We start from the raw sequence: 16,933 nt of genomic DNA on the forward strand, positions 1-16,933 counted from the left end.
GTTGTACCTATTTTAGAAAGGTTTGGATATGCGATCATATTCATTAATTTAAAAAAAAACGACCCTCTTCTATTGACTTTGTTTATAACCCCGCTGTTACCTACTGTAACTGGTTACAACCAAAACATAGTTGGTTGGCTATTTTTTTTTATATGAAATTTAATTCAAGATCATTGAAATATGATATATGATACACTCTTTTGTTATAATTTATCAATGTATATATCTTAAAAATATAATTGCACTACGGTGGGCTTCATAATACAATGTACGGTTATTTACGTCATTGACGGATCATATTCGATCAAGTTTTATTTTAAAATGTGAAGAACAAATCATTAGGCTTTTATTATTTTGACTTGTGAATTTGTCCAGCCAATCATGGATTGTGAGAAAATGGATTCCTCGAATACTTTGTCAGAAATAGGAAGATCCGTGACGGATTTGAAGGAGAAAAGGGAACCAATGCCTTTAGGGAAAGTGTCCACAAGTTCCACAGGAAATATATCTATTAAGCAATACTTGTGTGTCAGAGATAGCTTACCGAAATCTAGCCTCACTAAAACTATTCTTTATGATAATGTTATAGAGGATCGCTATCTAGAACTAAATTTAAGCAAGTTATCTTTACGTCGTAACAGGACTAGCTTGTATCAAGATATAAATAAAAGAGCCTTTAAAGCGGATCAGAAGAGGAAGCACGAGGACTGGAGAAATCGTCATGAGGTAGCCATGTCTTCCATTAGTTTACCAATTATTCAGCAGACAAAATGTCTTGATTTTCCATGTTTTCAACATTCGAGAACAATTTTCGGCCTACCTGTTGCTTCCAGGTCGCATAACCAACAAATTTCACCACTGTTAAAAGTTCGGCGACAGGAAACGGCAGTGAGATTTAAAACCGACGAACAAGATGCTTCAAAACCGGAAGATACCAGACATTGCAAGAAAAGAGATTTAAACGGACCAAAAGTATGTTTAAAGGATCCGAGATTCAAAGGACTTCATTCTAATTTACAGAAAGTCATATTAAAGAAATGGGATCCTATGGAGAATATGATGCCTAAAAGTAGATTTGCAAAATTTGCTGAGAGGCTAAAGTCAAAGAAAAACTCTCGCAAAGTTGTTGTGGCAACAAGAAACTCAGCATTAAGTAAGCGCTCTAATTCTGCAAGAACAGAAATAATGATTTAACCATATCTATGTAAAACTTCAATATTCTTAATATACGCATTTATATTTATTCTTAAAACTTTTTCCTTAAAAACAGAGTCGTTCACAAGTGCTTCTGTTTCCGGACATTCACAGGGCATTGTGGCATTTTGATTTGGGGGGGATATCAAAGGTATTTTTTTTCTATGTATAAGAAAAAGAAATATGAAATGGGTAGAGGGGTGGTTAAATGTCTTATATAGAAAACAAGCACAGATCATGTAACGCTATAAGCCAATTAGTACAATGGACACAAGAAAGATAATTCTATTTTCTTGATATATAAGTACGTTGCTGAAAATCTTTAGACCTTAGCTTAAACACTACACACAGACTGATAAGCTGTTTAGTTCTGTACCCTTAATGCTACAGTTGAAAAAAGATGGATTTTATTACACTGGTGGGCTACCCTTCGGAAGAATCGTCTGTTTACTCTCTGTTTGGATGTGCTGTCAAAGATCTTGCAAAACTGGGACGTGGAGCGTACGAATCTTGGGTTGAAAGGTCGTCTGGCATTTTTGTGTGAAATGGCAGGATACAAAATCTGCAATTATTATGTCCACATACACTGAAGTAGCCTAGAACCTCTTGATTTCGCACGTCGGTGGGATGAAAACCAAGAAAGAGTTCGTAAATGTGAACAGACCCCATGTCGTCAAAGACTACAATTGTCATAAGGGAGGGGGGGGGGGGGTCATGTCATGGTAAATCTATGCCCGTACCATTGTGCCACTATTGGAACATTTTGAAAAACTAGGTCAAGGTCATTAGAATCTTTCCAATTTTTCTTTGGTGTTTAGTCACATCTATAATGACTGATTTTCAGAATTTTCCTATATCTGGGAGGGTTCTTGGGCCTTAGAGGGTTAAAGACAAAAGCGCATCGGAATTTTTCAGGTTTTTAGTGTCGAACTATTCGGATTATTATGATGGTATCAGCGGAATTAAATTTAGTCGGTAGTAAAAAGTCAAAGGGAAGATAACCCGATTATTCCTCACCAGATGGCACCCAATTGTTTTGGAAAGTTTTATGCTGATGATATTTTTTCAATGAAATTCTACAATTATTTGTTTCTTTCACGTTGTCGTCAGTAATCAGCAGGATCATGTCCTAAATAGACTTGTTTAACATGAATGTAAAGGGTCATGTAACGTTAAAGAACTTTTTTATATTTAATTCAAATTATGGCCCACGAGAAGGGGAGGTGAGATATGATTGTCTTTTAATCTTGATCAAAATAAGATTAGATAGTTAGGCCTGCTATTTAAGACATTAAAGTGTTGTAGTGCATATACAGATTCAAATCAAAATTTTTTTTATGTGTTAAGCAGGCCTGACACTACACAATTTTTCCTATGATTTGTGTAGGGCAACACATTGACGTCATTGTAGAGCAATCATGTGGAATCTTATTGCAGGCCATCGTGTTAACTGTTATTCATCTCCTCACACTACACCACAACTTAAGAAATGTCGCAAGCCAATTTGCTTCATCATTGCTGGATGAAGCCTTGGCGCTTGCTTGCAGGGGGTTTTTGATTATCCATGCACATAGGCCTCAGAAAAGACGAAACCAAGAAACGGATTCTGATACTCCCCCTGGCTTACAAGGAGACAGGAGTGTTTGGCCATTCAATACTCAAACTGGAGTATGAAAACATCCCTGGACAGGTCTCATTCCAACATGTGCACCTTTCCATATTCCAATCAACAATGTTTGATCTATAAATAAGTCGAGAAAAACACATTGTTTGGATACATAGTGGTATAATTATCATTTCTTATTATTTATCTTTGATAGTATTTCATTTTAACTAATGCCATTTCTTTCAAAGAACAATGATTTCGAGTAATTTATTGCTAAAATTCATTGAATGAATATGGCCCTTATTGTGTTCTATAGAATTTTTCTACTGACATGGACTCGGGTAGATTATCATATGACTTTGTTTGTTCACTGGAATATATTCTAGCAGACGACATGTGGAATTCCAATTAAATATGGTGACATTTGGTAATAACTGAAATCCGCCATTTTGTATAGGTAGAAATAGATCATAGATTTAACATTGCTTTGAAACAATAGGTTAACTTTCAAGAGATAACTTATGTTTATCAAAACATGCAATTGCGTAGGTCACGTGAGGTTGTACTTGTAAATTATTTGTCATTTCCAAATGAGATGCACGAAAATTAGTTTTGTACTAAATTACAGTTAACAGAAAATGTTATGAATTTATATTGAAATGATTAAGTTAATAGAATGCTAGGTGCCTCTTATTTACCGATTTGAATTTGCAGAGGAAGCAAATTAAAATAATAATAATTCACAGTATGGGTATTTTGTTACATTTTTGACAGTTTTTTTTAACAGGAAGAGAAGAAAACTTTGTATTTCTTTCCAAGTACAACAGATATTGATTCACAGATTAAAGCTATTGGACTTTGTGAGGCTGTAGTCAAATTTACAGAGTAAGTTAACTAGATCTTTTTTTTTTTAATGAAAATTGTCTGTACACATCAGAGATCCTTTGAAACTAAAAAGGTAAATTTAAATCAGAAAAGAGTAAACTATTCTGTCTTGTAAAATTGAAAGGTTTTGACATTTACACATAAAAAGGTGATATCATTGTAAGTTAACATATGATATGATGTTTTAAATGATAGATTGATTGGTTTCATTCCAGGACATTTTCTGATAAACCATGTGAAGCATTGCACACACAAAAAACCAAACAGTTGTTTTTAGAAGCTGAACCAGATTTTTGGATCATCATGGTATGTTTCTTAGCAGGTTCTAACAAACTGAAGGCAAAAAAAATTTTACTGTTGAAATATCAGCTGCAAGAAATTGATAGTAGTATTGACTGAAGTACCTATGATGTTCATATTCAGGTTGATCAATTTCTGAGACAAAATTTGAAACTGCAACATTTTTTCCTATTTTGAAAATAAATTGAGGTGCTTGTAGATATCCACTTAGAATGGATTAATAATGTAAAGTCATATCAGACATCTCAGATCTTCAATTTTGTAGACTGTTGCTGTACCCTTCAGTAAAAAAGAAAAAGATGATCAATCTTATTATGAATACAGAGAAGAAGATGTTCAAAATTCAGTTTATAGAGCAGTATTATTACAAACATATAAAATGTTTAAGGTATTTTTGTAATCTCTTATTAGTATAAGGTTTTAAAAGAAATACTCTCTTATAGAAGCACTGGCCTAGGTCACAAGTAGAGACTATCGATTTCATCTGATAAGAAGTTACCTACTTCTGGAGAGATTTACAAGATAAACAAATAATTCAGAAATGCAAAGTGAAGTTTCAGGGAGTTAATGAAAAGGGGTGGACAAGAACATTACTTAGATTTTTATTCCTTTTGTAAGCAGTCAAAAATGCTTAGTATAGATGTTACCAGGGGATTCGTCTTGGAGTTCTTTCTTGTGTTTAACAATCACAGAAGCATTTTAAACTGTCATGGATTGTCATGTTGGATATTTAGGCCGTTAAGTACAACTGTTTGTTATGGGTCTATCCAGAATCTGTCCCTCTGCAATCGCATTGATGTTATTGTTGTTGATGAAATTTGATGTGTGGGCCAATTTTCAGTCTGCATGAATCAATTAATCATTCAGCAAATGCTGAAAAATTTTATTCCAATACTGCTTTATTACCTTTAAAAATATCCATTGATAGAATACGAGCCAGAGCTGTCTTGATTTAGTTTCTTGTTATGACCTTATATAATTTGTATTGGGGATGCTTCTAATATATTTCAGTTATTTAATGGAACATTTGTAAATATATTGGAAAGATCAGGTGGAGATATTAGTAGTTTAAAACATAGATTAGAACACTTTTATTCTAGAGTAGGTATTGATAAAGACTTAGATTTGTTATATTGTATTGGCTTCTATGTTTTTTTTATTGTTTTTTGGATTTTCTGGATATTTTTTTATGAGAACAAAGTTATTCTAATAAAAATAAAATTGAAAAGTTGTCTGTTTTCACAGTACATTGCTGGAAATTGACAATGAATGATGCAAATTACTACAGAAGCTTAAAATAACTGCCAAAAAATTGTTTTCAATCAATTTATACTTCCCTTGGTATTTATTTTGTGTTTTCAGTATTTATTAACATTGAAGTTACACCAGAGTGATTTATTAGATGTATTTAATGGTATATCATTTTTACCATTAGATAAAAATACTTATTTACAAATACAGTGTTTAATAAATAGATTAGAGGCTTTATTTCCTACTATCAAATATACAGCATTCCTTTATAATGATCAGTTAGTCTGGTAAGTCTAATTTACTTTGATTATTTAGAATCAGTTATACATTAACAGTTACAAAGTATAAACTTACTTGCTTATTGGGAATCACCATATGTATGAACAAAAAAAAACCTTGAATAAATTGCTATTTCTAGTTATTGAGCAACTTAAACAGAAATATGAAGTTATTTTTGAAAAAAATGTCCTACCAAAGCATTTGTTTCGCAGCATTAAATTATCTTGGTTTGAAGATTAAAATCAAGTGTTTGGACAATTTAAAAAGTCTTTATTTTTAATCTAATTTATGATAATAGTAAATGATATTACAGGAGTGGTCTAGAACAAGATGATATGAGAACAATGTATAAATATTTAACAACTAGTTTATTTCCATCACATTTAGACCAGGAATTACATGGTAGTTCTACTAGATCTTCAATGACAGCTCCCGGTGGAACCCACTTCGGAAAGTAATAAATTTTGGAAATTTTTAATACTTTAATAAAAAATGTATCTACCTTGTGGATACAATTAGATTTCTTTTTGTACTTCTTTGAATTTCTTTACAATATTTGACAGTTTGGAGAAAATATTTGAATTGGTTTGGTTTTTAAGAATATTCCCCATTTCAATCTTTGCCAAATCTTTAATAAAACATCAAACCTTGACCTTGTTTTCTTGATAGAAAGGTTTAGGGCTATGAAACAGTATCCCAATATGTAATATTAGCAGTTTTAATCATTGTTCAAGTACTTTCTTTTAATTATGACAGATTTGTAACTGGCCCAAGTAATCTAGATGACAGTAGTTCACTGGGAAAGGTACCTAGAGTATTTATACAGTCAGACACAGAAAATGAAGAATGTTATTTATTAGTTTATAAAGCTTTGAGTGCTTCAATATGTATGCTTATCAGTGGTGAGTATTAATCTTTACAACTTTAAACAACTACTGTTGTCTATAATGAGACTGTCAAGCTTCACACAAACATCATTGCTTTGTCTAGCTTCTTTTCTTCAATATTGAATCTATGTTGCTTAGTTGTATAGTGTATGCATATAATATATTTGAACCATTACTATTTCTCAGCTAAGAATATAGAGTGTAATGTTTTCTAGAAGTTTGAGCTTTGTTAGCCATCAGATTGAAATACACCCTGAGCATTCATTTCACAGTTTGCAGGCCACATCTAGTTTTAAACTGTTAGTATATAGAATAGACTATATTTAACTGAAATATAATTTGTAATAGGAATATTTTTCTAGATAGAACAGACTGATATAAATCAATAATATATTTTTCAGTTAATAGCACAATGAATTTCGACTTCTTTAGAACAGTTGATGGTTTTTTAGGTGCTCAAATGAGTAAAGTAGCATCTGATATAAGTGAACAATATCCAAGGAAATCTGTTGCAAGGTATTGCTATACTGTTTAAAACTCTCTAATATGAATCACTGATAAAATCTGAGTTTATTTCATCAGATTATTTTTGATAAGGTGCTTTTCGGACCAAAATTAACTCAAATAATATTGTTATAATTTATACAATGTGATTTTTGAAAATTTGAGCCTTGAATGTAGCTTTCCTTTATTGAAGCTTGGATTGGTTTAATACTGTCAATATTGAAGGTGAGTATATATTAGTATGAATACGACAAACTTCCTGCTAGATATAACATATTTTTTTTTTCCCTTTCAGCAATACAGATCCTCAGTTTAAATATGTATATTTTAATCATATGAATTTAGCTCAGAAAACAACAGTTCATATTGATATTAGAAAACTATCAGGTGTTAACATTCCACAAGAAACTTTACGATTATTAGGTGATATTAATTCAGATTTAACCAGGTTAGTTGTCTCTCAATCCTATTTTTTTATTTTTCAATACCCAACTGCTATGATTGAAATACTCATATTCATACCAAACTTCTGGATACTTGTTCCAGACACTTATGATCTAGGTTTATGATGCCATGGAAATGATGAGTGACAAGTTTTTTGCTTTCTAGAAAATTGGAAAGAGAGTTTTTGATATTTTGGGTTAAAAAGGTTATACTTATTTTATGTTTGTTATATTGGGTTGATTTTAGGGATAATGAAGACGGTGAAACAATAGTCAAAACAGCCTCAGATTTCTGGGTAGTAGGTAAGAAGTCAGATCAAAGAGAATTCTATGTTGTTATCAATCAAAAGAATGCCAACTTAATTGAAATTAATGGTAAGTAATCAAAACATAGCCAGTTTAGGAATTAAAAAAATTTATTTAATATTTATTTTATAATGTTAAATTAGACTGATATTCCACAATTTGACAATTTGATCAAAAAAAGGGGTCCTAGATGAACGCTTTGATTGGTTAAAAATAACATCATTAAAACAGGATTACAGTGGAGATAAAAAAATATCAGAAAATCAGGAATCAAATTGTAATCTTGATTTAATTAGATTGACTGCCAGTAGAGAATCTGTATGCACACAATAAAAGACAGAAAGAAAACAATACCATAAAGAGTAAATTGTTACCAAATGCAAAGTTTTCATCAGTTTCTAAATTACATCATTCAAGAATGATTGAACAGACACACAATTAAAGGCATAAAACATCCATTTTAATATTATAGTATGCACTATCCTGAAACGTACTAGTAAGTTATGATAGAGTAAAATATCTTGTTATATTAATATTATTTTATTTTACAGAGGAAGTAAAGAAATTATGTTCAACTCATCTAAACAGTATATTTTTCTTGGACTGAAAGAAGACAATTCCTTAGACTTTTTGTTATTTTGTTATTTATCTTGAATTGTATGTATATCACTCTAAGTGGATAATGTGCAATAAAGACTTTTTTATATCCTAGAAAACAAAATTCCAATCTTTTTCTTCTCTCCAATTAATAGTCCTACTGTTTGATGTAAAATATAACTTACTAATTCTAAAGGTATGTATGACTTGCAATGCATTAATTGGTTTTTTAATCAGCTCATAGACCCCATTTTTTGCTTTCCATAATTAGAATCTCATGTCTGGCTCTCAATCAATCGAACAAAAATTTACCATGGATGTCAGACTTTTATATAGTTATCACTTACTGACAGTTATGATGGGGGATTTCATGAATTATCCAGATAATAATTTTGATTCTGAATAGTAATACGTGGAGCTTTGGAATATTTTTATTATGATGTGTATATTAAGCTGTAACAGGATTCAGACCACATCTATGGCCTAGATGCTAGTTCGGAACAAGGAACAAGTAAAGGATTTGTCTAGCATGGGCAGAATAGTCATAGGGTATATTATCATTCAGTTTTATGAACTGATATAATACTCAGTTTGGAGGGACATTAATCTTAGATGAGAAAAATCAATTCAACCAATGCTTGTAAATTTTTCTGATTAAAGCTTCATGAATTCTTATACAAAGACTTTGCTTCTGATAACATACTTCCATACATCAGATAGGTCTAAACACTCAGTTTTAACTAGATATTTCATAATATACGTATACCATATAAATATGTACATATAATAATCCGGCTAACAGTGGTTTCCCCCCTTTACAAGTTCCTCCCATAGTGGTTTCCCCCGTTTACAATTTCCACCCTAGTGGTTTCCCCCCAGTGGTTTCCTCCCCTATATGTAAGCTTAGGGTATGTAAATTTGATTTAATATCTATTTCATTTTAGATATATAGAAATATGTAGTTATATTTTCCCTAATTCAAATTATTTTTTTTTCTATATATTTGTCTTGTGTTCAATTTCAACTGGTTATTAACTTGTGTATTGGATTATTAAAATAATTTTCATTTTTATGTGTTTCATAAGCCTCTTCTTTCTTTATATATTTATATTTTAATGATTTGTAACATTAAATAAAATAACTTATATTACTATTATTTTTAGCAAATAGCATACAAGAAGGGTTTAATTAATGACAATCATTAAAAAATGACAATTACCCAATTAAAAAAGTTGATAACTGTAAATTAATTGTAATTAAGGTGTATGAAAGGAGGTACCTCCACATAGTCTTTCTTTTCTCACACTTTACATGAGAACTGGTTTTACCTCACTTTAATTTGTGACAGGTCTAGGTAAGAAGTACTTCATTCTGTGTCAGTGACTTCTGTTGTAGAATAACTTGTTATCTTTCAACCACCTAATCTCTAATTTGTGATGAATTAAACTTATTTAATGAAAAGATTCAATTTTGTTGCAAAGCCGTATTAGCTTATATTGAAAGTATATAAGATAAATTACTATTAATACACCTGTATCACATTTCCTATGACTTTCACCTCAAATCATGGCATGCCTTGGTCTTACAAGAATATTGCAATTATAACACAATTCAGCAACGTAGAACAAGTCAAATTTGAATAGAGTTAGATAAAATGTTATACCTATCCAAGAATAACAATGCAATTTATTCCATGGCTTCCTGATATTATGTTAATCCATCACAATAATTGATAAAGATTAACAGGTTCTTAATTAGTTTATTATATGTTAATTAGGGGAAGAAACCACTAGGGAGGAACTTGTAAAGGGAGGAAACCACTACATGCCAATAATCCCACTTTAAAATAATGACAACACCATCATATTGTTCAAAGTTGCATCAGATATAATGCAAGATAGACAAACAAACAAGATGTTTAATTTTTTAAAACGAGACAACTAATTTATTACAGCGATCCCTGTAACGCAATGCCTACGTATACAAAGTGTCACAATGTACTATATTGAAATATGACGTCATATCGACATCCCCCAATTACTAAAAATAGAATCAAAATATTGACAGGGAAGTGATTCATTTCATTCAAGTCAAGCTAAACAACATGGCGGAGAAACAGCGACAGGTTTTAATGCAGATTGTTCAGAAACCTGGAAACAATACTTGTGCTGATTGTGGGGATAAAGGTTTGTACTTACGTCAGATTTTAGTTATATAGGAGACTCTTATTAAAACAAATTACATGATAGGTTATTAACTAAGTGGTAGATCACTTTCTTTATTAATATTTATTCAGTCGTTGAGTCATTGTGATGATTGATAAATTTTAATAACGACGATAGAATCAATGAGTTATATTTTCCTTTCCATTGACAATAATTACAAAAAAGCTTGTGACTGTTCAGATATTGCGATACATGTATTTCCTTACACTGTAAGAGCAATATTCATTCAGACTGAAGTACAGTACAGCCAGATGACCTACTGAAACCTAATCTCTAAATGATATTACTTATACTAGGCCCAACAGAAGAGGGGACAGGCTGCCTATTCTTTAAATAGTTCATAAGATATTTGGTATAAATAAATCGAAATAATAGTTAATTGATAAGTGATAACTAATGCTATTGTCATGAAAATGCAGTGAAGGTCTTGTGAAAAAGACTTTATTATGATTTTGTTTGAACATAAAACATTAACATCAAGAGCATTTCAATTGTTGAAAAATATTATTATAATTTGGGTAATGTCTGAATTTGATTCAATTTTTTACACATAATCCATTCAATTGAAAATAGCCTAGTTTAGCCTATATATTGATTAAGTGATTAATGGTATATGAGGTTTATGTATGAATCATCAGACCTGTTTTTATCAGTAGACTACAGTATTACTGTCAGCTTATATACCCAATGCTTCTGAATTATGATGATTTAAAAAAAAGCTGAGCTAATCAGTAAAGTGTTCAGAGCTCACCATCAATATTTGAGGCTTTAAATCCATGTGTATCCAGAAGTTTCTGTGTTTGAATGTTAAAATGATGACTAGTCAATTTAAGATAAACTATGATATATAGAAAATATATCAAAATAGTGAGTAAAATTCCTAGTTAGAAGTATTTTTAAAGGAATTACGTGATTTACATATATTTCTAGTACTTCTGAAGACTATTTACATATTTTCAAGACTAAAATCAACCCCCCAAAATGGCGTACCTGTCACTTTAAACAGTATAGTGATTGAATATCTTGCAAAAAATTGCTTTCTAGCGAACACCAACATCAACAGGTTGATCGTAGTTCAGGTCTAATTCTAAAAGATTTTTCAGCCCAAATTAGGTGAAGCTAATCACCTCACTGATTCCACAAATTCTGAAATTGAGAAAATTGGCTGTATTTAACTAACAAAAAATATCCCCTCTTTATATAATTACTAATACTGAATTAGTGCAGAACATTGAAATATATAAATGTTGTCTATTATTTTAGATCCAGAATGGGCCTCTTGTAATATTGGTGTGTTTCTGTGTCAAGAATGTGCTGGTATACACAGATCACTAGGTACAGATAGTAGAGTTAAATCAGCTAGATTAGATAATTGGGATGCTGAACAAGTAGAGGTTAGTTAATACGATTATACTAGATTTTAATATGAATTTCATGACCTGCTATGGTAAGATTTTATACACCCATGCATTGTTGAATTGCTGCAGGCAAATAATTCATTGGAAACTGTTCAAATGTTAAAAGAATTGAAGACAAAGACAAATGAATTTCTATCAGTAATGATTCTGAATAGCTCTCTTCTGTCTAAAAGTGTGAGCTAAAATAATGAAATATTTCTATTAAAATTAATTAAAGAGTATAATCAAAAAATATATTTCTTACGCGAGACTCAATCTGGTTTCCTGTGTCAGTTATTAAAACTGGTGGGAGGGGCTGACATGGAAAAAGTGTTGAATGTTCAGCCATTGCTGAAAAAGATTAGGACATAAAGCTCCATTTCATTGAAGAGAAAGAATGATATTGTATAATTGTATTGTATATGATATATTTATAGTATATGGATGGTGTTGGCAATGAAAAAGCTAAACAGAAATATGAATATTGTGTTCCTGTATTTTATCGAAGACCAAAATCAAATGATTACAAGTATGTTGTCTTATTGTAACCAAAATTTATATTAATGATATTTCTTTAACTAATCCTTTTAATAATTGTATAAGTTTTAGCTAATCAAGTGCACTATGATTTTTGTTTTTCCCTTTTAATGCTTAATTCACACTGATGTCATCAGTATGAATACTTGCTCTATACAAGTTTGAGAGCAAGTTACGTTACTGTAACATTGAAGGTGCCTTTTTGATTTTATTTTTTCCAAAAATTATTTAAAAGGGTTTTTTGCTGACCTCAGTGTGGATTGACCCATTCATTATGACAATATAATCTATTTTTAAAGTCACTTTGATCAGTGTTCTCTAACAATTTGTGCTGATATTTTGTTAATTTACTAATTTTACCAACATAACTTTTGAATTGTAGCTTTTTAAAAAAGGAATGGATTCTAGGAAAATATCAGAGATTGGAATTTATGGAATCAGCCAATCAAAGTGCTTATAGTTGTCAACGGAAAGAAGGTGTATTAATGAAATTAGGTCGTGACAGACGAATTTTCCAGTTACGCAAATTTGTGATTGATAGATCTGAAAATAGATTATCATATTATATTATTGAGGATTCTGGGAAGGTAAAAAGCTCATCTTCTCTCCTGTCACCTGCTTCCCGTTCTTATTCTTTACATCATAAGGTAATCTTACTAATACTAACTCTTAGTTGTAATGATTCACTTATATATTGTCATATTATAGTTGACAGGAACCTGCTTTTCAATTTGTTTTAAAAGTAGTAAATCATTCTTAATGTATTCAACAAAACATCAAGTGTCGCATGACTCTGCCATGTCAGCTTTGCTATACCTTTAATGGTTTTTAATCTACATCTAGCTTACGATATTTATGTGGTTTGTCTTAAATGAAATTTTGTGAGAAGTTAAGTGAATCATTGCAACAATTGTATATATTCATTCAGTCTTGTCAAAATTAGACCAAACTTTCATTCCATGATTTTATTAGCTCTATTCTTTACTCAATCACTCCTCCCTTATTGCTTTGTATGAATAATCTTTGCCACAGCTTTAACCAATCAAATTATACTGGTCTTGTCTGAATAGCCAATGAAAAAGCGTGTACCAACAACATTGGGCCCAATGGTGAATTTCAGTAATTGATAAACTAGTCTAAGGCTCTTTGGAATACACCTGGTGCTTGCGTTTTATAATCCTAGGGCAAAAGAGTGAAGAAGTTTAAATGACCTGCGATATTATCAATCAGATGAAAGATATATAGAGGAGTTCTTAGACTCAACTTGAGTGATTAAGTAATAATAGGAGCTAATAGAATACAGAATAGATGTTTGGTCTAATTTTAATATTCATCTTGCATAAATTAATGAATGGTGCCGACATATTTGTATGTGTACTTTGAATATTATTACTTTATATTAAACTATGGATTATATACTTTATAGTTATGCATGTAGTTAGTGCAATGATTAATATAATATTTAGATATTAGTTCTTTTACGAAATAGTGAATTTAGAAAATAATTTACTAATATAATAATAGTTTTGATTCTATATATCATGGTCTAACAAATTTGCATATCATTTTTTGCATGGCTTCCCTCAAAGATTTATTCAAATTCACAATAATTGTGCATGCAGGCCTGTAATGTTATCATTGACTAAATATTCTTAATATAGTATAGTAGACAAACAAATAAATATACAATTCTCAAAATTTTTTCCTATTAAAATGTAAAGAAATTTTTCCAAAAGGTAAAAAGTTTGAAATGAAATAAAAACGGACCAAATATATCAAATAGGTAACAAAGTTTGAAATTTGTTAATAATTCAGGTGTGGTTGGAAAATTTTCCTAGTCCTATTTAGAGAAATCACATGAAATTGGGCTTGTTTTTTTGTTGATTAGAAATTAAAGGTGTCTTTTTGCTGGGTCAAAATACAACTACCCCCAATGGAATTATTTTTATTTTTTGTTGAATTTGAATTTCATGACGCTTCTAGAACTTCTTTTAATAATGCAATCACTGAAATTTCCTCTATATGATTAAAGACTACAGTACACGATAATATATTGAAATAGGAAGATCTACTCATTTACTAGGAAATGATTTAAGATGTCAAAGTGAAATTTCACTCTGAAAATAGTTCATCTAAAGTTTTTATTAGTAATGTGAATAAAGAACTTCCTTCCTTGTAAACTAAACATTCTGATATCAGCGTTTAAATTTTGTCACAAATCAAAGCTAATAAAACTTTCGTTTATTATGGTTGAGTGAGGTTTACTTTTTTCTCCTCATCATATTAAGTGAAATTTTTGTGGTAAAGAAGTATGTGGGGGAGTGAAACGATCAACTACAACTACAAAATTTTTACATTTTAAGATATAACTGTACTCTAAATGTCTAGTGATTTAGAAATTCTTAACCAAATAAATTTTCACTTGAAAACTTGCTCATTGAATGAAATTTGTTTTTACTTTAATCATTGATATTTTCTTTTCAAATTCAAATAAAACAGAGTTGACATAAATATAATCACTTATTTTATTAAAGCTGCATTCTATTGTTGCTCAATTGATAGTCAAAATTCACAGAAAATTTCCAAAATAGTTTTCAAAAAGTACCCTGGTTAAACCTTTTCCGTCAAAATGAGTTACGAAAAATAAAGCATTTTATACCTAGCTATAAGTATCCTAGATACACATTGAAAGTCTGAATCCTTTGATATCTTCCTGGCTATGTTTTTTGACATTATTTTAATGGAAAGTTGTAAACAAATTTGAACAAGCTTATTAATTAAAGTCAGTTTTTATGATAAAGATTATTATGAAGGTATTGAAATATGAAGGTAGCAATTATACTGTCTTTAAAGGCAAGAGGAAGTTATTTTTTATTATTAAATTCTGTGAAAAATTTGACCTGTTAGTATCATTTTTATCCTTCTAGATATCATTTTGAATTATTTGAATAGAGAAAATTTGCCATTAAGATTTGATGAATTTGTATTCCAACATAACAGAACTTATACTTAATTCAACTGTAAATTTTATCTGGCATCCTTTTAATCCCAAAAAAAAGAAGTTAAAACACTATTAGATTAATGCACAAAAGTAATATAGTAAAAAACCTTTGAATTAAACAATAAAATCCTTGTTCTCCAAAATGCATGCAAAATAACGGTAGGTAGCATGACTTTAACGGTAGAATCCGCCACATGGCCAATCACTAACACTATAAACCAGCAAAAATATAACACAAATTTATTTTTTGTTACCACCTTAACGCATTATTCACAGAAAATATAATAAATATCTTTAAAAAAAGCTCAAGAACTTGTATTTTATTTACAAGGTACTCCATTTACTACCATACTTCATATAATTTACTTTATATTTCTAGACCTCGTCTAAACCTAAAGCTGAAATTAACCTAGATGAAGTAAATGCTGTATTTGTACCAGAAAAAATAGGCAATCCATATGGTCTTCAGATAACCTATTATAAAAATGGCTCAACTAGATGCTTATATGTTTATTCAGATAATTCTAAGGTATATTATCATGTTATTTTTTAAATCACCTCAAACTGCAAGAAGTTACCTTTTCATTGGCTCAGTTGTAGACAAACTCATGGTGTATTTATTGATAAAGTTTAATTTAATGCAATGCTGATTGTAACGTAATTTAAATTCAGGAAATAGTTGACTGGTATAATGCTATCAGAGCTGCTAAGTTGGAGAGAAGACAAGTTGCCTTCCCAGACAGACCACTGGCAAAAGTAAGTAGAACTATAGAAATGATAGATAGGTAGGTGATAAAAATTAAGGTGTACTTGCTAAAGATTTGATGAAGAAGAGCACAAAATATTCTCTCTGTCCCTTCAAATTTTTCAATGTAATCATAATCATCAAGTAAGACTCCTTTGGAATTTATTGCATTGTTTTTTTTTTGTAGTTGACTGATGATTTAACAAGAGATTTTACGTTAGAAGGCTGGTTATGTAAAATGGGACCTAGACATGAACCATTTAAACGACGTTGGTTTACCCTGGATAAAAGAAAGTTGAGCTACTTTGAGGACCCTTTGGTAGGTTAGATTTCTAATCATAGACACAATGGTTGTTGACAGTTTAACCACCAATGTCTGTCTTACGTCTTTCCTTTTTAGCATAATTTATAGATGTAGAAATAAAGAAAAAAAGGTCATAAAAAAGTAATTTATATCAGCTAGTCAGGTTGTCAATTTTGTTACCATGAGATCATCATGTATATTTATATCTATATTTCAGAATGCCTTTGCTAAGGGTGAAGTGTTTATTGGCCATAAAGATAATGGTTATAGTGTGAGTTTTGGACCACCAGAAGATGAATCTAACTGTGGTGAAAATTGTTTCCAACTTCATACCCCTGATAGAGATTTTGTTATGAGAGCAGAAATTAAGGATGAAATGGATCAATGGGTGGAGAAGTTAAAACAGGTTGTTGAAATGCCATTGTCACCTCAAGATAGCAAATGTAAGTTGTTGACTGATTGTTCTTATTGA

At 30.5% G+C, this 16,933-nt stretch overlaps 3 protein-coding genes across 3 annotated transcripts; all 3 read left to right on the forward strand.

Moving 5' to 3' along the window:
- Positions 1–328: 328 nt before the first annotated feature.
- LOTGIDRAFT_232747 (hypothetical protein) lies at positions 329–2,082 on the forward strand (the record flags this gene model as incomplete). Its single annotated transcript, XM_009057776.1, has 2 exons — positions 329–1,153; positions 2,039–2,082. The coding sequence occupies exons 1-2, from the start codon at positions 382–384 to the stop codon at positions 2,080–2,082; spliced, it is 816 nt and encodes a 271-aa protein (XP_009056024.1). The 5' UTR covers positions 329–381.
- Positions 2,083–2,342: 260 nt separating this feature from the next.
- LOTGIDRAFT_216156 (hypothetical protein) lies at positions 2,343–8,372 on the forward strand (the record flags this gene model as incomplete). The annotated part of the gene is made up of 12 exons (XM_009057777.1): positions 2,343–2,417; positions 3,588–3,685; positions 3,901–3,991; positions 4,251–4,373; positions 4,997–5,086; positions 5,348–5,523; positions 5,829–5,969; positions 6,272–6,417; positions 6,804–6,918; positions 7,202–7,354; positions 7,597–7,724; positions 8,207–8,372. 12 exons carry the CDS (start codon positions 2,343–2,345, stop codon positions 8,260–8,262), a joined length of 1,392 nt encoding a protein of 463 aa, XP_009056025.1. The 3' UTR covers positions 8,263–8,372.
- A 1,984-nt stretch (positions 8,373–10,356) lies between these two features.
- Positions 10,357–16,933, forward strand: LOTGIDRAFT_119478 (hypothetical protein; the record flags this gene model as incomplete). Its single annotated transcript, XM_009057778.1, has 8 exons — positions 10,357–10,438; positions 11,741–11,871; positions 12,312–12,403; positions 12,794–12,998; positions 15,792–15,941; positions 16,085–16,168; positions 16,345–16,476; positions 16,679–16,933. The coding sequence occupies 8 exons, from the start codon at positions 10,357–10,359 to the stop codon at positions 16,931–16,933; spliced, it is 1,131 nt and encodes a 376-aa protein (XP_009056026.1).

The sequence above is a fragment of the Lottia gigantea genome (genome assembly GCF_000327385.1).
Source record: "Lottia gigantea unplaced genomic scaffold LOTGIsca_31, whole genome shotgun sequence".
In the NCBI taxonomy this organism is placed as follows: domain Eukaryota; kingdom Metazoa; phylum Mollusca; class Gastropoda; family Lottiidae; genus Lottia; species Lottia gigantea.